The 23,149-nt window shown below is 37.1% G+C and overlaps 1 protein-coding gene across 1 annotated transcript in view; it reads right to left on the bottom strand.

Annotated features, from left to right (window-relative positions):
* Window positions 1-23,149, bottom strand: part of UNC13C (unc-13 homolog C) — a 589,248-nt gene that overhangs the window by 532,873 nt on the left and 33,226 nt on the right. Inside the window, exon 5 of the mRNA XM_072738579.1 lies at window positions 17,219-20,467. Coding sequence (XP_072594680.1) covers window positions 17,219-20,210 — 2,992 coding nt within the window. The 5' untranslated portion in view covers window positions 20,211-20,467. The remainder of the gene's footprint in view (window positions 1-17,218; window positions 20,468-23,149) is intronic.

Raw genomic sequence — 23,149 nt, 5'->3', positions numbered from 1 at the left:
GTTGGCACACATCTGGGCTTGTGAACAATGTACTCAAAATTTACAAGACCCATTGCAGCCATTTCAGCCCTAAAATTCAATGACAACAACATAAAGTTAGAAAGTTAACCGAAAGAATCATTTTTATCACCTGATAGAGAAAATTAGGAATTAAGAGGTATCAAAAGTAATGTTTCTCTAACTTCATTCAAAAATGTTTTAACATTGGGATTCCTGGGTGGCACAGCGTTTTAGCGCCTGCCTTTGGCCCAGGGCGTGATCCTGGAGACCCGGGATCGAATCCCACGTCGGGCTCCCGGTGCATGGAGCCTGCTTCTCCCTCTGCCTATGTCTCTGCCTCTCTCTCTGTGTGACTATCATAAATAAATAAAAATAAAAAAAACAGTTTTAACATTTACTTATGTTTTTATTTTTTTGTATTTTCAGATTTTCATTCCAATATTGGTAAATAGAAGTGCATTGAGTATTTTGCATTTGTATTTCTACAAATTAGGCAGTGGACTCTGAGGCGATTAGTCATTAATTGCATCAATGTTATCATTAAGGAAGCAGCTGATTAGCAGCATCCTTCTATTGCAATGCCGCATACAGTTTTACATCGACTGTATCAGGAGAATCGGTTTCTAATAAGTTTTTGAGCACAACTACTGCACGAACTTGGACAAAAACAAAACAAAACAAACAAAAAACCCCACTTGACCTCTAGACCCTCATTTCCCTCAACTGTTAAATGACAGAACTGGCCTAAATGATTTAAAAGGTTCCTAATAGCCTAGGAACCCATGAGTCTAAGAAATGCCACATTAAATCCACATGCCTTCTTTTGTTTTCTGCTGTTGACTTTATTTTTTTAAAGATTTTATTTATTAATTCATGAGAGACACAGAAAGAGAGAGAGGCAGAGACACAGCCAGAGGGAGAAGCAGGCTCCATGCAGGGAGCCCAGACTTCAGACTCGATCCCGGGCCTCCAGGATCACACCCTGGGCCGAAGGTGACGCTAGACCACTGAGCCACTCAGGCTGCCCTGCTGTTGACTTTAAAAAGAGTGAGCACAAGTTGTCAAAACTTCAGATACCTTGTGGCACAGGGAATATGACAAACAATTCTCTGAAAGGAATTTCCACTTCAAACCTGAGTCATCATCCCCCAATGCAATGGGGAAGGACAACAAGGTGGACGAAGTTTCTCTGAAGAGTTCTCTTCTAGGCTTGTTCAAGCATTCCTCATGTTTACAGTCTTGTAATCAAACTGTTTTCTTATCAACATGATTTGATTTACCTTGACATGGGAATGACTCCCTTTCCCCAAACTACTTCTTTCTAAATCACTTACGCTCACATTGAACAATGCCAGGGCAATCAAAGCCACCAACAGAATCCAACTACAGAAATAAATGATTACATTCATAACCCAATAATACTAAGCACAAAGCAATCATCAGATTCTGAACTATAAATTCGATGTAACTCTTCCTTAGGCTTTAAGACATATAGAGTCTTTTCCATAAGAGAAGGAAATCCCTCTAATTAATACTTCACTATCTGTTTAAGTTGTGAGCAGGAAATGAGTTACCCAAGCAGGAGGCCATAAGTGTCAAGCACCCATGTAAAAATTTAGTGTAACAAGCAACATTTATGACAAAGTTCATGAGTGACATCAAAATATTAGTTTTGCTTAAAAATTTGTTTTAAAAATAATGTGACCATAGGAGGCTGAGAACATATTTGACTATGATCATGGTTAATTTTATGCAGCCAGATCAGAGTTTTACTATATTTGATCTTTATTTCTACATTGTCTATAGAAGTCATCAATGAACATCATGTGTCCAGAGACCTGCATTTAGGTCATCATGCACACATGCATATTCACACAGGCAAATGCATACATTTGTGTCCCTCCCAAGTAAGTGGCCAGAAAGATTGCTGTTTCTTTCCATTTCTTTTGATCAGTCCTTCTACCTCAAAATGTAGAACCTTCAAATTGTTCAAAGATGATTCCACTCAAGCCTAGCCTTTTGTGTGCTTCACTGCTAAAATGGTATGATTTCAGGATATCTGGACAAGCTCTGCTATCCAAAAACTATACCCAATCTATTTGCCATGGCCCAAAATGCCTTCATCAAATTTGCCATTGTGTAACAGAAGAGAAAAGGCTTAAAAATGCAAACACTCCCAGGAGGTGCAGCTTATTAACCAAAAATCAATAATAATAAAAATCAGAGTCATTGTACAAAGGAATGTTGAGAAGGCAAAAGAGGATGAAGCAAAGAGCAGGTGTCCACAGGGCATTTTATCACCAGAAGACACCACACGGCAGCCCAGGAGATTGGGGTGGGAAGGTGGGGAGGCAGGGGGAAAGAGGATGATGGAAGCCCCACTGACTTCTACACAATTTTGCCATGATGTTTTTCAATGATACAGAAGTGTTTTTGCTCACTTACTACTGTCACTAACAAAAATTTCTAACCCAATTCACCTCACTTCCTGAGATCAAAGGTCCCTGCAACCTAGGCATTTTTATCTTTTTTGCAAGTACCTTTTTATTGTTCACAAGAGGAGGGGTAATAATTAAGAAAAGATATTCAAACCCTGGTTCTGCTTAAGGTGAGTCAGCTAGGTAAGTGACACTCAGCTCAATGGTCCAAGGCTTTGTCGTCCCATTGATAAAATGAGAATATAGCCTTAACCTCACTTCTTGGTTTGGATTCCCCAGCAGAGGCTGGGGCAAAGACATGAGGATAGGAAGTTTCTTTTTTTTTTTTTTTTTTTTGAGGATAGGAAGTTTCTTTGGGAGGTGATCTAGAAGCAGGAATGAGGAACAGGGAGAATGATGCAGAGGAGGAGGAGACACCAACTTAAACGTGCTTTATTGCAGACAATAGGGGCTCGACTCGGGACCTCCAGAGGTGTGGTCTCCCACAGAGCAGAAGTCTGCTGCGTATACCTAAGAACCACTAAACACCCTTGTTGAGGGTGCCTGAGGGAATCCCTGAATGTCAGGGAGATTTCAAAGCAGAAATCCGAAAGAATGAAGGCACCTGCTGAGGTGGGAGGCTATCAGTGAAGGATGAAACTGAGCTTCCACAGGGTGGTCCACCACAGCCACAGCTGAAATCAGAGGAAGGCTCAGGAGGGTGACATGAAATTCCAGAGACATCTGCTGCACCTCTCAAGTGCTTCAGCTGAGTAAGCATATACAAAGTGCTTACCTCTAATACATACTTTGGGTTGAATAAATGTCAGTTATTATTTTGAATGTTATGACTCCTTTTTATCCTCAAGCCTATTAATAGTAATAATTAACAGCTATGAATTAAATAATAATTACTAACTAAAAAGTAATTGTCATTAGTCATCTATTTATAAATTATCTTTTCTGTGTCGACTCTGCTATGGTGACCCTGACAGTATACATTCAGGTACATGCTATTCAGTATTTGTGGTTTTTTGTTTGTCTGTTTGTTTTGTTTTGCTTTGAATGAACAATTAATAATAATATTTAGTTATAAGCCACAAGGCTTCTCACAATAGTTATCTCAAGAAATAATGCTTAAATGATCTAAACAAGACTGTAACTTCAACAAGGAAAGAATCTATGTCTTTGCATCCTGTTTTCTCTACTCCCAGATTCCTAATTTTGAGCTCATCACATTTCTAAGCACTCAATAAATGTTGATGGACTTACTTAGTTCTCTATGTTGAAGCTGCCCTAAGGCAAAACAGTTAACAAGCCAGTGAGTTCAGGCAGTTGCATGTTTTTGTGTTTCATGAAAACATCAATAACTAGCTATTAATACTGTGTGGAGCAGCTTGTGCCCAGAGTCTTTCAAGGATTCAAACCACAAAAATAATCACATAATTGATCACTTCCCAAAATGCATGCTGGATGGTAATTTTAGTTCAGTTAAAAAATATATAGGAAGGTAATTGTAGCATTTGGCTTTGGGCTCATGTTTCTTAGAAATTATTTAAGATCATAGGAAGAAGTCTTTATGCTTCTTAGGTAGATTGGCTCCCTACTGATTACCTACTGGTTCAGCTGAAAGTCCATCTTATTTTTGTTTTATTCTCACAAAGATACTCTTATGATCTCCTCATTTTCTCAGTAAGTAAAGTGAATCACAGAAAAATTAAACAACTTGGTTAAGATTGCACAATTGCGGCTGACTCCAGAGATCATGCTCCTAACCACAATATTCTGCTTTTCACTGCTGGTCATGGTAGGCATCCTAAGAAATGCCAGGGTACATCGCACAGCCTCTACTTCCTGTGAGCTTATAACCTCGTGTGAGGAGAACAGTAAGCAAACAGGCATCTCCAATACAATGGGTTTACTGTTTGTTTGGACTTCATCCTAAAAGTAACTACAATGACTTCTTTTTGTAGTTTTGCAGATTTATATGTATCTTTGGATGCAGAGAGATGACAGATTGAGGGAGGGGCAAGGGGTAACAGGACAAAGAGACAGAAAGACTAGTTAGGAAGCTCTAACATAGTCCACACAAGACATGGCAGTTGCTAGAACGAGGGTGGAGACAATGGAGATAAAAGAACTGTATTTGAGAGATAATCACGTGGCAAAAATGTCAGGGCTTGGGGCACCTGGTTGGCTTAGTTGGTTAGGTGTCTGCCTTTGGCACAGGTCATGATCCCAGAGTCCTGGGATTGAGTCCCACATTGGGCTCCCTGCTCAGTGGGGAGTCTGCTTCTCCTTCTCCCTCTTCCCCTCCTCCTTGCTTGTGCTCTCTCTCTCTCTCTCTCTCTCTCTCGTGCACACATGCTCTCTTAAATAAATAAATAAATAAAATCTTTTAAAAAAAATGCCAGGGCTTGTGAAATGATGGATTCAAACTCAAAGTCCTTGGCAGAAGTTTCCCATCAGCCAGTTCTCAGTCATGTGCTCAAGCCACGACGGCCAGGCATGGGGAGAAGGAAGTTCCAGCTCCCTTCAGTTTCTGCAGTAAGATAAAGGCACTCCTTCCCTCTAAGGGCTCACATACTCAGGAATACCAATAAGAAAGAAATTCAGATTATGGGTTAGAAAATAAGCAAATGTCTACTATAGAGTGACAAGGAAGGAGCCAAACAAGAGGATCATGGTGAGCAAACAAGAAGATCATGGTGTCATTTACTGAGATAGGAAACCCAGAAGAAGAAGCAACATTAGGAGACAGAAGAAGAAAAGAGTTCAGTGCTAGGCATGAGGCTTGAAAGAGATCCTGTTCAATGGAAGTCCTATACTCATTTAGCATTCCCTTTCATGGCTTTCCATGGTTACTAAGAGAAAACACAACAAAATCCCTAAGTGATCCACAAGATTTAGAAAAATCTGGTCTCTGATTACTATACCAGTTTTGTGTCACTTCATTGTTTGCCTTGCTTAATGTATGTCAGCCACACCTGGCTTTCTTTAGGTTCCTCAAACATATCAAGCTATCTTCTGCCATAGGACCCTAGTCCATGCTATCTCTTCTCTGCCTGGAATGCTCTTTATCCATCCTCTTAGCTTAATTCAGTATAATCTTCAGTTCTCAGATCAAATATCATTTACTATAGGAAGTCTTTGCTAACCTCAAAACTAGAATATGCTCTCTTAGCAAAATGATATATTACTGTAATTTTTTGAATTTAAGTTCACCTTACCCACTGGACAAAGATTTGTCACCACTTTATCCCAATGCCTAGCCAGGCAATTTGATATTTACCGAAGAATTAATTCACTAGCAGGTGAATTGATGACAGAATAAATGTGTACAGTGGACTAGTCTTGGAGGGTTAGCCCACAGACACTAATTTAGGACCATTAGCATACAGATAGGAACTCAAGACAAAGGAGCAAATGAAATCACTTAAGAAAGAATGAAGGCCGAAGAGCACTTAGGATCTGTTAACTATTAGCCATTAAGCATTTCTCAATTCAGGATCTTCCTGAATTGGAATCAACAGAAATTGGATCAAATAATTCACATTTTTTAACCGAGTACTCCCAGGTGATTTTTTATGCATTCTAAAATCTGAGAATAACCAACTTTAAGAACCGGCAAAGAAATACCTTGACATAACCCCAGAAGTTTTTATAGATCAGATGCTCTAACATCCAGGAGAAAGAAGCACCACCCACACAATTAGCTAAGAAAGTTTTGTTGTACAAAGAGCACAAAAGAAGGATACAGAAGTCCTAGGTTGATACCTGGTCCCATCACTTGCTATATAACTATATAACTACTGCTAATTACCCTGAGGTTAGAGACTTGAGGAGGTTGGCTATAATCTATCTCACTGATATTCTATAAGGATTAAATATATGTGATAGCTAACTTTTAAAAATATTAAAATTGCTTTATGTGTTTAGAGAAGCCAAAAGGAATGCTGACCAACTTGGGAATTTCCTATTGGTTTCCCTCAGAAAGTAAATGCCACGCCAAGCATTCAGTGAATTCACATTTTCTGTGTTGTATGTCTGCTCATGAGAGTGTGTGTATCTTTTTTTTAAAGGTTTATTTATTTATTTATTTATTAATGAGAAAGACGGAGAGAGAGAGAGAGAGACAGGCAGAGATACAAGCAGAGGGAGAAGCAGGCTCCATGAAGGGAGCCCAACGCAGGACCAGATCCTGGCTCTCCAGGATCACACCCCAGGCCAAAGGTGGCGCTAAACTGCTGAGCCACCAGGCTGCCCGAGAGTGTGTGTATCTTTAATTATAATCACTAAAGAACAGAATTAGATGGCTAAAATCCTGGACTTTTCACAAGACATCACTAAGTATCCGAAAAGGCATTAAGAAAAGAAGCAGCTTAAGTTACATCTCTGAGAAATAAGATCGTTTTCAATGTCATTTATTGTTGCCACTGTTACATGCAGTCAACAATTCCTTTTATCACAAGTTACACAGAAATGACACTTGGATAATCATGTTGCTGGTAATAATATTATGTTAAATGGGAGAATGATCCAATAGCTTGGGTGCTAGCCTATGATCTGAGAGAACAGTTTGTAATTACAGGTTTGCTGACAAGTCAGTGCTGTCAGGTAAATCAACATTTTATCACCTCAGGTCTCCATCTTATTTGGTTGAATACCAACATTTAATTTCCAAAATCCCAAACTAGGCTGCAGTAGGTAAGCACATAGAATCTGGAAGAGAAACAGTTCATTCTAAATTCTGGTTCTGCTACTTTTTTTTCCGCCCCTTACTTATGTCAGCTTCTCATTTATAAAATGGAGATAATAGTACCCATATGGTTATTTTGAGGGTTACATGACTACAGCATAAAATATCTAGAATAGTGTCTGGCACACAGCAAAGAACTCAATAAATGTTATACATTATTAAACTACCTACCTTATAGGGTTCTTAAGAAAACATACTTGTGTGCTTGTGTATGTCGATACTACATTTTAAAAATATACCCACACAAACATCAAATTACATACTTCAAAATAAGTACTACCCTTTTTAAAGTAGTAACCATCCTTGACCTGGGGAAAAAGTGAGGGATAAGTTGAGGACAGTAAGGATTATTAGAGGAGTAGGTAAAGATACATTTATTCCTATAAAATGGCATTGCTTAATATATTTTTAGGACTCTTTGGGATTGCCTACAGAGTCACAGCACAGTTGTTTGAATCTGCTAAATGGTAGCTACTTTATCCTCTGAAGATTTCTTTTATTTCGAGGATTAGCTGAGAGCCAGCATGAACCAAGTTTGATGAATGAAGTAGTTGACAAGATTCTGTAACATATTTTCCTTTAAAAAGGAGAAGCAGCAGCATGCTATAAATTGAAATAAGACATAAGAAGTCCGTTAATAGGGGATCCCTGGGTGGCTCAGCAGTTTAGCACCTGCCTTCGGCCCAGGGCGTGACCCTGGAGTCTCGGGATCAAGGCCCACATCAGGCTGCCTGCATGGAGCCTGTTTCTCCCTCTGCTTGTGCCTCTGCTTCTCTCTCTCTCTCTCTCTCTCTCTCTGTGTGTGTCTCTCATGAATAAATAAATAAAAATCTTAAAAAAAAAAGTCTGTTAATGCATGTAGTTCTATCTGAACTTATAGTCTATGGAGGTAACTTAAGTTAATACCTTAAACATGAAGAATAGTTCTATTTGGGGTCAGGGTATCCCAGGAACCTGGGACTCAGCCTCAAGTCATTCTGCCTACAAACCAGACTCAGTCTTTGGATGCCAGCAGAGAAAATAAAGCTTTTTCTATTTTGTAATCTATTTTAGAGACTCATTCCTGACTTTGAACTCTCGTTCAGGTAAGTAGGTCACTTCTTAATAACTTGTCTAGTATATAGGTCCCTCTGGGATTTGCTTTTCTCTTAAGAGCGCACATTCTGGGATGTTTAGAGACCTCTCAACACCCTAGTCCTTAGTCCCTAACCAAGTAACCAAGGCCCTATCAGCAAAAAGTGACTTCTTGCCCACCTCAGTCCTCAATACTCTTTGCTCCTAGCAGTTCTCTACCTCCTTAACTGACACCCAGAGTTAGAGTCCCAGATGATGTTTAGTAGTCACCCATTATCCAAAATATTATCTCTAGGTGGCAGATTTTGTCTGCCACATTGGACTTCTCCCCTCACTTGCTCCTGAGCTTCAGATCCTGAATTACCTCAAATGGTACATATATTCTAGGTCCTGGTATTTTCCATTTAATCTAATCAATAACAACTGATTAGGCTATACATTACTGTGTCTTACATCAGGCTCAGAATTTATTTCATTCCATGTAGAAAGCTCACAATTGAGTAACAATTTCTGTAGAATATCTCTCTCATTTTGAACTTGCAGGAAGAACATGGACAATGACATCAGCAGAAACAAAGAAAAACCTATTTAGCTGACATTTTGACATAACACTATTGAATCTCTGGAATTCAGAAATTTGTACTGCAGTTTCTAATACAATCTGGAAATCACCATTTTTCATTGTTCAGTTAATATTTTCTTGAAAAATGTGTTCCATTTTTAGCTTCTTCACAAAGATAAGCATTCCAGGTATGTAGTTTGGGAGCCATTAATAATCATAATTAAACAAAATCTTTGAACTCCACATTTTTATTATTCCTATTAATAAATGGCCTTTGCGTATCCTTGTGTATTTCTTCCATACCTCCTATAGAATGGTTTCATTCCGCAAAAACTAGTTATTAGCACCTCTTTACCCCTAATAAAGTCTTTTAATATGACAAGGGTCACCCTTCCAGATGTCTAAACTTCTTAAAAATGTGATACTACCTCTTACCCCAAATCATTATTACTCATTTTGTGTTAACAGATATCACTACTATAGCAGCTAACACAAAACTGGCTGACCAAGAAGCACATGGGCCATGCCCTTTCCTAAGAATTGCCCACAAATGGAATGGGATGTCACAGAAATACCATCAGACTTTGATTCTGTCAGATATACATCGGATTCCATCAACATTCTTATTAGCTGTATGACCTAGACCTGGTTTTGCTTCTCTGAGATTCAGTCATCTCATTTTTTAAAGTGTGGAGATTAGATAGATAGATAGATAGATAGATAGATGATAGATAGATAATAGCATGTGAATATATATAAAATCTTCCCAAGATTATAGCAAGAATTAGGTATGTCCTTAAAACTTCTAGAATTGAATTTGTTAGGAAGATATTAAATATGTATTGGTTAATTTTCTCTTAGGTCTATCTCACACCGAATATACTTTGAAACCTTCGGCTTCACTTAAGAAACTAAAAATAAGGGACACCTGGGTGGCTCAGCGGCTCAGCATCTGCCTTCAGCTCAGGGTGTGATCCTGGGGTGCTGGGATCAAGTCCCACATCAGGCTCCCTGTGAGGAGCCTGCTTCTCCCTCTGCCTGTGTCTCTGCCTCTCTCTCTCTCTCTCTCTGTGTGTCTCTCATGAATAAATAAATAAAATCTTTTAAAAAAATAAATAAATAAAAATAAAACCAAAAGCTAAAAAACAAACAGAAAGAAAAGGAACAAAGGAAAAGAAAAACAAAAGAAAACCTTCAGCTCCATTTGGAACTAATCTTATATACACCACCATTATCTGTCTCCCTCCTCAAATTTTCTTTGAGTTCCCCTGTATTCTAGAAAGATGAAGAAGAATTTCCCCTGTGCATTTGGGCTTTAGGTCTAGCAAGAAGTAGAGATGCCAGCTGATTCTGCTGCTCCTAGGGGCCCTTGCCCACTTCACTCTTCACAAGTCTCCTTTCTAGATCATAGTTTATTTCAAAAACCAAAACAACCACTTTATATTACAGGTAATCCTAAATTACTAAAAAAGCAAAAAATACTAAACTAAAAGTTTATTGCTATGTGTAACTTTTTGATGGAACATTTTACAAATGGGTTGCTCTCTACTATGATCAGTACTGCTATGCTTACTTTGAGTAAAGATCTACTACTACTACTATTACTACTACTACTACTATTACTACTACTAATAATAATAATGAAACAACCTCAAACTTGCAAAAATAGATACAATGTGGGACATGTAGGATGATGGGAATTTATCTGTAGATAAAATATGCACTGAATGGTTTCTACAGCAAAATCTCCTAGACCTTTGAAATAGATGATTTCTAAAACGTACAGTTTACACACACCTTTCAAGGAATATATCTATTACTTTCCTATGCTTTAATGTATAGATGGTACCAAAATCTTTTATAAATATAATAACTTACTGCTCTGAAGAACAAGGAAATCATTCTATATCTGTTTTTAAGTTATGAAAATTATTCCTTGGATTCCTGGCTGGCTCAGTGGTTGAGCGTCTGCCTTCAGCTCAGGGTGTGATCCCAGGATCTGGGATTGAGTCCCACATCAGGCTCCCTGCATGGAGCCTGCTTCTCCCTCTGCCTGTGTCTCTTGCCTCTCTCTCTGTGTCTCTCATGAATAAATAAATAAATAAAATCTTTTTTTAAAAAAAGAAAACTGTTCCTGTGCTTTCTTATGCCAATTCTATCTCTTCTAATCTGAAAAGAAGAGAAGGTGAAATATTTGTATGGGCACATGAAATATTTGCTACATAGTGTTTAGTATCACTCTTTAAATGTGTTCTGATGATCACCTGCAGTAAAAGTACCTATGGGGAATATTAAAAAGGCAGACCCCATCCCTCCTGACCTGGACCCTAAAGTTTGAGAGGCACCTCAAAGAGCCCCAAAACGTAGTTGTAATATTTATTCTTCTTAAATATTAAGCCTGGAATTTGAGTAAATTCAACTAAGTTTTTGTAGATGTATAGGTTATATCATCATAGAATAGCCAGCCTTCTCACAGATGTGATTAAGCAAAAGGAGGAGAAGTCATGCTTTCATTCTTAATCATGCTTTGCCTATTATATTATGATAAAATATATATAATTTTAAAATGCCCTTTTGATTGAAAGAAAAAAAAACTGAAGTGTATTTGAATTTTATGAGTTATCCACCATATGTGAAACTAGGTAGCCCAGCAACATAGGCTAGTGTATATTTATCTAGTAAACAAATATTTATTATTTACTCTTAGCCACTGACCTAGGTTCTAGCATTATAATAGCAACAGAAAGAAAAATCCACTCATTGACTCTACCAGCTAGTGCAGTAGCAGAAATCTACATTAATCAAATAATTATATACATAAACATAAATTTACAATTATAATAGGTGCTATGAATTGACCTAGAATTCCTGAGTTCCTAACTCTCCAAAGCTGGAGGAAGTCCATTAACTAAGTAATTTTCACATGTAGCAAACTGTACATGTTATCTCATTTGCTCAAAGACAGCTAGTAAGTCTGCATTTTTTTGTGAGTTTATAAGAAACTTCACTGTTCAATGATAGGGCACCAACTCAATAAATTATGCAATAACTATAGTGGAAATCTCTGTGTTACTAAAAATAATATAGCAGGTAACAGCATAATAAGATCTTTCAAATATATATATTCATGAAATACATATTATATTATTATTACATATTATATTATTATATAACATATATTTTCATGTAAAAAAAGCAAGGTGCAGAACATGAATATATGAAATGTAATACCATTTACATTAAACTTAAAAAGAAAGGGGAGGTGTATGTGTGTTTATAGAGTGTCAGGAACAAATTATCTTTCCCTGAAGAAAGCTGTTAATTTTACTTTTCACTTTGGAATTTTCTGGATTTTATTTTAGTGTGTGTGTGTGTGTGTGTGTGTGTGTGTGTGTGTGTGTGTGGTGTTATTTATAAGGGTACACATAATCCATCAATAGCACATGCAGTTTTGGATAAATATCCATAGGCCCCAATACAGAAGCACAAAATCAACACATTTAGTGACCAGATCCTAATAATTAATAATTTTACAGCAATTCTTGTTGGAAACAAGTAATACAAAAAGTCCCCAGATTATTCTAATAATTGGCCAGATTAGAAACCACTGGTCTAATGTAATAAAATCTCAACGTTAGGAAAATATTTCACATTCAATTTCATATTTTTGAAGCCAAAATATTTCCACAAAGTTCTACAACTATCAGAAAACCAAATGCACACTATGGTAGAAATATCATTTATTATGCTAATTACAGATGTCATAGACTCTTACTGCAGGTGATCATCAGAACACATTTAAAGAGTGATACTAAACACTATGTAGCAAACATTTCATGTGCCCACACAAATATTTCACCTTCTCTTCTCTTCAGATTAGAAGAGATAGAATTGGCATAAGAAAGCACAGGAACAGTTTTCTTTTTTCAAAAAATTATTTTATTTATTTATTCATGAGAGACACAGAGAGAGAGGCAAGAGACACAGGCAGAGGGAGAGAAGCAGGCTCCATGCAGGGAGCCTGATGTGGGACTCAATCCCAGATCCTGGGATCACACCCTGAGCTGCCATGAGTTGGTGCCCTATCATAGACTCTCCACAGACTGGGAGACATTTCAAAACAAAACAAGATTTTGTTCTGCTAAAGAAAATTTACTTCAAATTGCTGTTAGCCTCTTAATTCCAGATCAAGTATACTCAGACTTCAAATACATCATCCTTCAAGCTGCTATTATACTGTATTTATTGAGCTCGACAAGCCTTGATTTATAATATGTACTGGGGACTTGAAGCAGAAAAACTGAGAATGAACTATTTTATATCAAAACTTCAGTGCCTTTCATATGATTACTGTTCTTTAATGAAAATTTTAGTTGTAATAAACCTGTGGTTAATGCTATTCCTTATTCATCATGTTTTTCCACCTTAAAACACGAATAAACAATCTCTGAAGTGAGTAAGCATATAGCTTTTCTAACCAAAATAACCATCTGCTTAACTCTAAATCCAACCCTTACTATCTGTATGACACGGAGTAAATTATGCAAGTTTTCTGAAGCTTGGTTTCCTCACTGGTAAAATGGAATAATAACGGAATCAAATTCATAGTGGTATTTTAAGAAAAAAATAAAAACAGATAAACTGCTTGGACAGTATCTGGTATATAGTAGTGCTCAATAATAATTCAAAAATATAAATACACCCCTCTGCTTATTGTAACATTATTTATAATAATCAAAATATAGAAGCAATCTATGGATAAGGAAAATGTGGGGGATTTGTGGGCATGTGCACACACACAAACACACACACACAAATATTATACAGCCATAAAAAATGATGAGATCTTGCCATTTGTGATAATGAAAAAGTCAGAATGAAGAAATAAATCAGTGAAATAAGTCAGAATGAGAAAGACAAATACCATAGGATTCCACTGATAAGGGGAATCTAAAAAAAATGAATACACAAACAAAAAGCAGAATCAGACCTACAAATACAGAGAACAAACTGATGTTGACAAGAGCAGAGATGGTTAGATAAAATGGGTGAAGGGGAGTGGGAGATATCAGCTTTCAGTTATGGAATAAGTAAGTCATGGAAATAAAAGGCACAGCATAGGGAACATAGTTAACGGTACTGTAATAGCACTGTATGGTGACAGATGGTATTTACACTTGTTGTAAGCATAGCATAATGTATAGACTTGTCAAATCATTATGTTGTACACTTGAAACCAATGTAAGAATGTATGTCAACTATAATCAAATTAAAAAAATTAATATAATAATATGATGATATTTATTTCTAACCATACTTCTGAACTCTCAAAAGATAAAGTCATAGTCTTAGCAATTAAGGCCACAGTTTAGATTTTGATTTGACTTTGAGGCTTGTTGTGTTTTTTTATTTATTATCCTGTTTCCCTTAATTCAGGCTTTAATTCAACACAATAACTCAGTGCCAATTCTGTATAAAGCACTGATCTGGGGATAGTACAAATGAAAGAATTAAAAAGACAAACCTCTCATCTCCAGATTACTGTTTAGAAGAGAAAATGAGAAATGTGCACAAACTGAGATTTTGCCATAAGAGGCAAGTATCTGGGAATTCAGAAAAGACAACAGTTAATTCCAGTTGATGGGTGGTACAGGGCTAGAAGTGGAGGATCGGAGTCGCTATCAGGGTGTGGAGTTCAGGCCAGCTACACAAAGGGCACCACTCAGCAGGGTTCAGCAACAAGGGAAGAAAATGACCTCCTGAAGTTTCTGGCTACACATGTTCCAAAATCTCTTTCCCACCAGCATGCTATTCAAGGTGAAGGCTCTCAAGAATATTATGACCAAATATTTATATGTATAAACACTAGGGTCTTTAAAATTCCTCTTTACAAGGACCCTGAAGACAAAAGTTGAAATAATTTACATTTGTGAGCTTAAAATTCCATAAAGCTCTATCAGGGAAACAGCATCCCATGGAGTTTTACAGCAAGAGCTCTACAGTCTAATATTGCCAGATTAGTAATGGAGAAAAGATAGCACTGCAACCTAATGCTGACTAGGTAGTCACGGAGAGGAAAATCTATTGGCATCTGCCCAAAGCCCAGAAAGCAGATGGCCATGGGCACAAAATCCATCATGACAATTGGCACCTCATTGGGATGCTCTGAGCAGTGAAGGGGCCTGAAAATGCCCTTCTTTGGCTGCCCTTCCTCCTGAGGCATATTGGTAGCACAGGAGGGAGACAATTGCCTGGCTCCTGCCAAAGGGAGAAAAGATGGCCTTTAAAATCTAGGCTACTGCAGCCTCCTGGGTAGTCAATCTGGTGCCTTTCAAGCAACCAGAGAGCATCTTAAAGATGTGTGTCTGATTTCCTTTAGATAGATGATCCCCAACAGATTCCATTCAAAGCTGGCTCAAGGATAACAAGCCAAGTTCCAAGATGGTGGAAGGGGTCGAGGTCCTCATTAGCCAGGGCTAGTATGTCAGGTACATGATACAACATTGTTTTACCTATTTTAGGATTCTTAAATTGGTAATGTGTAGTCAACTAAGTGTATTTCTGTTCTCTAAGGATAAGTGTCACTGGTTGTTGCTAAGGTTGTTAACTACTTGAAGGGTCAATACTAATGGTAATCTATTTTGTAGACACTAATTTGAAATTTTTAAAAGTTAATGAAGATACTTTTTGTAATTTTTATAATGCTGCCTAATATTTCAGATACTTTAACCACTTGGCATTGAAACATCTATTGCATCAGAACAAACACACATGCACACATACTGGTTAGTCTTACTATGCCCTCTGTATTTTATTTGCCCACAGCAAATAAAATACAAATAAAATACAAATAATAATAATAAAATACAAATAAAATGCAAATAAAAATACAATGCCAAACTGCTGGCCTTTATCCCAAGAAACATTAACTGAGTTTCAGTAATAAGGATATTTAACTATTAAACATCACTCTTAAATAAGATAGCTATTATTCAAATATGAATTATTATTTCCATAAAATGTTGACTACTCTGCACTTTCACATCGGTTTTAAATATAGTTGAAAACTGCCTCCTGAAAATAATAACAAAGTCACAGCCAATGCACCCAAGATCCCTTTGATTTAGGTTGTTCTTTAATTACATAAGGTGTGTTGTTTTATATAGACAGAGGTTATTTTGTTTTTTTGGGGGGTTTTTTTAGAGCAGACAATCTTGTTATTCCAACTGCCTTAGGTCCTGAAACAGTTTAACAATAAAGTTTTCTGACTATTCAAGAATCCACCCCATCGATGAGAAAACGACCAGTATGGAGTAGTGTATTATCACAATTCTGTTCAGGACAAAATGATATAATCAGCTGCTGCCTTCAGAAATTGTTATATTATTTCATAATGGCAAGTACCAGTTGATCACATAAATATATATACCTTTATGAAATATTATGCAAATACTTTAAAGATTACAGTGCCATAAATAAGGAAAACTGTAAAATACATAATTCATTACAACTGAGATAATATCAAACTATCCCAGGGATATTAAGTGATAAGCATGCAAATAAAATAAATGGTAAGGGATTGGGGTAAGTGTGGGTGAAGTTCAGTTAAAAATAAAAAGTAAAAAAAAATGTTTTTATTTATAAGTGGCTCATTTTTACAGGTGTATGATCCAAAATTGTTCCCTGAGAAAATCAAATAAAATTGTAAATAAACTACTCTTATCATTTCCATAAGGGGGAAGAGAATTCCACTCTTTAGAGGGGAAGCTGACTCTATTCAATATTGACTCCTACTCAAAGAGTGACTGACTCATGACCATTCAGACATGGCCTAGGGTTTGGGCTCTATTATACTCCCTCAGCTGCATCAATAAGCAGTGAAGGAGGTAATGCTCTTTTATGGGACTGGTTAGGGTTGGTTGTGCAGACCCACCCCCTCCTACTGGCAAGCTCCAAACTATAGATTTGATGGTAAAGGAAGTGGTAAGTATGGGAGATCCATGCTTCCTAATTCTTTAAGATTAACTACACCATTCTCCTCATCCCTATAAACCTAGGGGAACCAAGGAACTATCCCAGGCTGCTCATTGACTTTACTCACCTTTTTTTTCATGATGGATGCAACAAAGTTGGTTAATATGAAATGGGGTTAGTACCAATGCTAACAGAGAAATCTTGATCCACACCTCATTTTAGTATGTACTATTTAAAAACACTTTGATTTTAAATTATCAAACCCAACTTGTTGGGGCAGCAGAGTAAAATAACACCCTTCTCAAAATAAACATGAAAATTCTGTGCAAATACATTCTTTCTCCCAAAAGTCAACATAGAACATGCTCTAAAGAATCACCACCCAATGTTAAAACACAACTATCTCAAAATGTAGCATGAAAACATGAGTACCTCCAGCCAGGATCTTCTCTTCCAATTCTGCCATTTGCTGCTTATAGGCTTTTAAAGCTGCTTCTTTGAAAGAGGGACGGATTCTCTTTGGCTTTGTGATTTCCGCTGGCTGTTCAGGGATGTTTTGGTTTTCATCTTCTTTTATTTCCATTTCAGCTGATGTTTCATTTAATGGTTCCAATCCCCCTTCACTGACCACATCATCTCCCTGCCCATCATAACCCTCATCTTGTGGGGTTTCATAGGGTGTTTCATATGAAGGGTGATCATATACCTGCATTTGTTCATCTGTTTCAGTTAGACTAGTCCTGTTTTCTAATTTAGCGAGGACTTGTTCCATCACTTCAACATAATCTGTCTCATTATCAGCCACTGGTTCACTATAGTCCTCCTCATCCTCTGCTTTGTAATAAAAAGGCTCTGTGTAGACATCAGAGTCAAGCGTGGTACTTGATTCATTTGCAGTTGATTGAGATAATGTCCGAAATCTCCCCATTAAGGAAGAGCCACTGTCTTCATATCCACTGAGACTCTGGGTACTTTTGTTCCATACCACTTCCAAGGCTGATTTAGCCCTTTGTAATGTAGATCCAAATTTTGGGAAGCTGAAAGCCTTATCAGAAAGGTCAATGCTTAATCGACTATGCCAAGATTTGGGTGGGGCATCCTCTGAGTCATCACTTTGCAATTCACTTTGACTTCGATACCTTATGGGCAATTGGTTTTGATTTTGGTACAGCTCATTAGAATTAGCTTCCTGATAAGAATCATATTGGCCAACCCACTGGCCTTGTGGTTCATTATCCAACCCAGGGCATGGAGATGAGTTGTCATCTTGGGTGAAATCATAGCTCTCAGAGTCATCCTGAAGGTCACTGTGGCACTTTCCCAAGTCTTCTAGGTCTTTATTATAAACGTCTAGTTGCGTATCAGATAGGCTGTTTGTGTCATAGTCAAAAGCTTCCTGGGTGGATGAATCTAAACCTAAGTCAGCTTTTTCTTCTACTTGATTCCAATCCTTCCATGGAGAAATATCCTCATGTAAAGAGAGCTGAGAATCACTGTAATGACTTTGGTCACCAGATGCGCACACCATGCCATTACTCATTCCACTCTCCACAGTTTCTGTGTTCTCAATTTCACTCTGCCCTTGGACACTCTGAACAACCTCATTCAAATCTTGATCCTGCAAACTGTCATACAAGGTGGGTGTGCCTTCCTGTTTCCTCTGCCAAAGTTCCCGGTCTGAAGATGACAGGAGGGAGCTTCCATTAGTTCTAGTGAAAAACTGATTTTCTGAAAAATCCTCTGAGTAAGACTGACACAGTTTGGAAAAATCTGATTCAGAACGACTAAGTTTAGCAGTGAAAAAATCACTCTGTGAATGCCAGAGGGGTGTAGCATCTGCATAATTGGTTGTAGTTTGTTTTTCCAAATTATCTGATTCTGGCAATTGTGAGGAAATTTTATCATAATCAGATTTATTTGAAATTCTGCTGCTACTAGCAGTTTTATTCTTGGCTCTAGCATTGTGTGATTTTGAACATGACTTGGAAGTACTTCCTTTTGTTGGAAACTCTGACTTGGAAAGCACAGCATAACTGTTTCTATTGAGGTCAGATTCCAGCTCTCCATCACTGTCATCCGGTGACTGCCAGTTATTCTTCTTGCTTCTGGGCTCTGGAGTAGACAGCTTTATATCCATGCTTTCATATGTCTGGGAGGATGGTATCCCTCTCTCTTTTCTTTCTCTTATGTCATGAGTAAGAATATCTGTTGAGATTCCAATTCCTGTTCCTTTGAGTTTGTATGATTTTTTTAAGACAGAGTCCCGTTGCTGAGGGGTTTCAAAGTACACAAGTATGGGTCGAGGCTTTGCATTTGGGCAGTCCCTCTGGTGTCCTATCCTTTGAGCAAATTCAATTTTAATAGCATTTGGTGCATCCAAAAAGCCCATTTTATCTATTAGAATTTGGTATACCACACTTTCAACGTATTCAAATCTTTCTTCAGGCACATTTAGAAATCTCAGGCTTGCCTTGCTACCCATATGACCTAAATGTTTAATATAATCATGGATGTCTCTGGTTTCCCTCCGAGACTGGACAAACCCTGTGCGTAACTGTTCAATTTCACTTTGCACGACCTCCACACTGCTGGAGATCTCATCGATGGAATGCTTGAGAGCATTGACATGTCCTCGTAGTTCACAAAGTTCTGTTTCAATCTGACTTATACCCTGAAGTTCCTTAAAGATCATTTCCATGACATCATGTGTTTGGCTAATGCAGCCAGAGGAACTGAATCCTGGCTCCAGAGCATTTGTCTTTGGGTTTCGTGCAGTTCTGTCCAAAGATTTACTTCTAATTCCCCAGGTTTTCTTCATTGTGCTCAACTCTGAATCTGATGAGACACACTCCTGACTCTTTTTCCATTTTCTCAGTTTTCGTAATGCTCCTAGTTTTAAGCTATGTAGAGTGCGTTCTCCATCAGAGCTGCCCTCAGAGGGAGCCAGGCTGCTTGAACTCTTTCTATTGCGTCTAACTGGCATTGTGTGTGTTGATTGTGCCTGGTTTTCTGTACTACTCCTTAGTTCATTGAGTGATTCTGTATAGGAGCTCTCAATTGAAGATAACTCTTGAAGCAGATCCTCATTATCACTGTTGGTTAGATTAATATTCTTTTGTAGTCCATTGGCAATAGCTACTCGGTAACTGAATGTTGGTGAGAGGGAAAATTCTCTATTAGCCTCTTCCTCTTCAGTGGATAAGTTGCGTGTAGATGAACATTTTGCTATCTTCTTTACAGTGCTTTTTAAGGTATTAGAAAATTTGGGGGTTTTGGACTGGCCAGCAGTAGGAAAATCTTGATCCTTTTTCTGCTGACGATTTTCCTTTTTTTTGGTTGTATTCACCAATTTCTTTGTAAACATTCCTTTGCAAAGCTTATGTATGTAAGGTAAGATCAGGCTCTTGAAAAGATTAGCCACCATGGAGAGCAATTAGTACATACTTTTCTGCCTGAAGGAAGTAAACAAGGTTTCAGGATGAAAATCTGTAAATCCAAGGCGAGCATCTCTGTTCAGATGTTCTGTGAATTATTGAAAATAGCAGGAGAGGCAGCCATAGCTCTGCTGCACTGTCAATGTCCTGTGAAAACCAGAAGCAAAGCTCCATTTATGAAAGACATTCTCTCCTGGAGAAGAGGTTCCATGAATCTCTCTCATTTCCACATAACTTCATAGAGTATCTAAAAGAAAGGAAGGTTAAAATGAGTATCAGAAATCAATTCTAGATTTATCCTATTTCTAACATTTTTCTGAAGTATTCGAGATACACAGTGTGTGGCAAATTACAGAAGGGGCAGGGGAATATCTGAATTTCAGTACAGTTACTTTTAAAATAACTATAAAGTGAATCTGTACCCATTACTATGTTTAAATTATATTTGTCTTCCTAAATCTTTTATGGGTGGACACAACTAAACTGAATATATGAACTGAAATAGTAGGTAATAATGGTTATTTAGGAAAGGCTATGTAAGATAATAGGCAAACTTAGAAGCTACATTGACTACACAATATTATCATTTCCACTTTCTTTCCTTTCCTAAAAGTACATTTTTTATACAAACATAAGCATCTAAAATTAAATTTTCTCCCTATCCTAGGCATTTAAAATTTATCAAATTAATATTATTCATATATTTAAGACCTTTTCTTATTCAAATAATGTTTTACTTTCCTAGATATTCAATGACTGGAAATTTCTTAAATAAATAAAGTCATCCAACTGAGAAATATTTCATATAATGAAATAAATATCAAGAGAAAATATATTTGAAAATTCATAATATATCTAAGTTTTGAGAGGACATGACTTGAAAGAGTTGAGCCATCCCAATTAAGTGGTACAACCCTGTGACAGATGACAGGGAACGCGTCCCCAGGGTAGAATTATGACTGGAGGTTGAGTGCCAAATTACAAAGGGAAATTTTGCTACAAATAAGATATGCCTACAGATAATCAAAAACTGGTCAGATATAATTCAACCAATCATTTCATATTTTATAACGCATGTGACCACACCAGTACCTAATCTATATGATGGTTACTATCTTGAATTACATGAAATAGCAGAAGAGGAAAACAGAAAAGGAAGAGAAGAAAGTTTACATCCATTTTCCTGGTTCACCATCACCATGCTTTGTATGTCATAGGTATTGAAATAAAATTCAATTGAATTTAACTATTTTACAGTTGAAAGATACCACAGAATAATGGTGACAGCCGAAAGCCTTTGCTAACATTGAGCTATATATTTAGATAGGTAAATAATCTATGCAATTCTTTAAAGAGTAACATCAGAAACTGCATATGGTTTTAGGAGCTGGCTGACTCTTGATAAGCTCCCTCTAATTGGAAATCTGCCATCTTAACTTCACTCACATTCTGCAGGGACTTGGGAGAAAACATGCTCTGGCCAGGAGCCAAACTTCACAAGAAACAGGGCAATGTAAATGAGAAGGGGAAGCATAAAGATGGAGAAGAGAAAGAGACAGAAGTCCTTGTCTTTGGGTTTCATAAACTGTTAGAATCTAATTCCTCTTATCTAAAACAAGTTGGTATTAATTTGTAATTACAAGCCAGGACCTGTTTTCTACTAACATAAATATCAAGAAATTGACTCCTGAATTAAATTTAAAATATTTATTGTACCTGTACACAACCTCTCCTTGTAGAGAGAAGACTTCGGAAAGTTAAGTGACAGTAAGGAAAGGATTTTCACACAATAAACTGTTCACACAATAAACTAATCCTGAGATTATCCTGTTCTAAGATCCTGAGTCTATCAAACCTCAAAACAATACTTCTTGTTTAAATGAGAGCAACAATTTTGTCAATGCCTCTGATATTTCATGAAATTGTTCTACATTTCCTGACCTGCATTATTTGTTCAGAACTATTGTTATAAGCAATAATTATTGGAAAATTTTTGAGCAGGAAAGTTCAAACTGAATTGAAGTCCTGCCTCAAAAAATATGAACCCAAGGGCATGTGTCCACTGTTGAACCTACAAACTCATTTGCTCTATATTCCAGCCACACAGAGTGACTTGCTGTTCACTAAGGGGTCTATGTTCTTTCACACCTCGGTAGCTTTTCTGGTCTCTACCTAGAATATCATTTGTATCTCACCACTCTGTCTGTGGCAATTGTATTTAAACTCCAGAATCATTTGTCCTGTGAAGACTTCACCAACCATACAAACTGAGCTTTTTTCTCTCTCTTTGCCATCCTCTCCCACAACCCAGTTCATAGGCAATTAGAACTCTTCTATATTACAATTTCGTTTCTTTCTCCACTCACTATGTTCTTTTTAAGGGTAAAAACTATATATTATCTCAGCATACATGATAAACTCTCAATAAATGTTTACTGAAGAATTGACCTAAGGGTGCAAAGTTCCAGTTATGCAGGATGAATAAATCTTAGAGATCAGCTATATAGCATAGTGCCAATAGTTAATTATATTGTATTGTATACTTAAAATGTTTGCCAAGAGGGTAGATCTTATGTTAAGTGTTCATATCACAAAATAGTAATTTAAAAAGGTGGGTGGAAACCTTTGGAGATGATGGATATGTTTATGGCATGGACTGTGGTGATGGTTTCACAAATATATACTTATTTTAACTAATTTTAAATAAAAAAGAATTGGTCTCCATTTCAGCCACTTACTAAATATCTTCACTTGGTTGCCCAAAATTAAACTCCATCTAACCTAGTCATTTTCTTGAAGTAGTAATCTCAATTATTATCATAATTATCCACTTCCTTAGGACATATACCTAGGAGTCATTCTACCTTGTACATGTCCACACTGATGTAAATGTGTCACCTCATTCTGCTAGTAATACCTTAGTTCTGAA

This window comes from Vulpes vulpes, chromosome 15 (genome assembly GCF_048418805.1).
Source record: "Vulpes vulpes isolate BD-2025 chromosome 15, VulVul3, whole genome shotgun sequence".
Classification (NCBI taxonomy): Eukaryota; Metazoa; Chordata; class Mammalia; order Carnivora; family Canidae; genus Vulpes; species Vulpes vulpes.
This window is presented reverse-complemented; position numbering and strand designations above follow the sequence as displayed.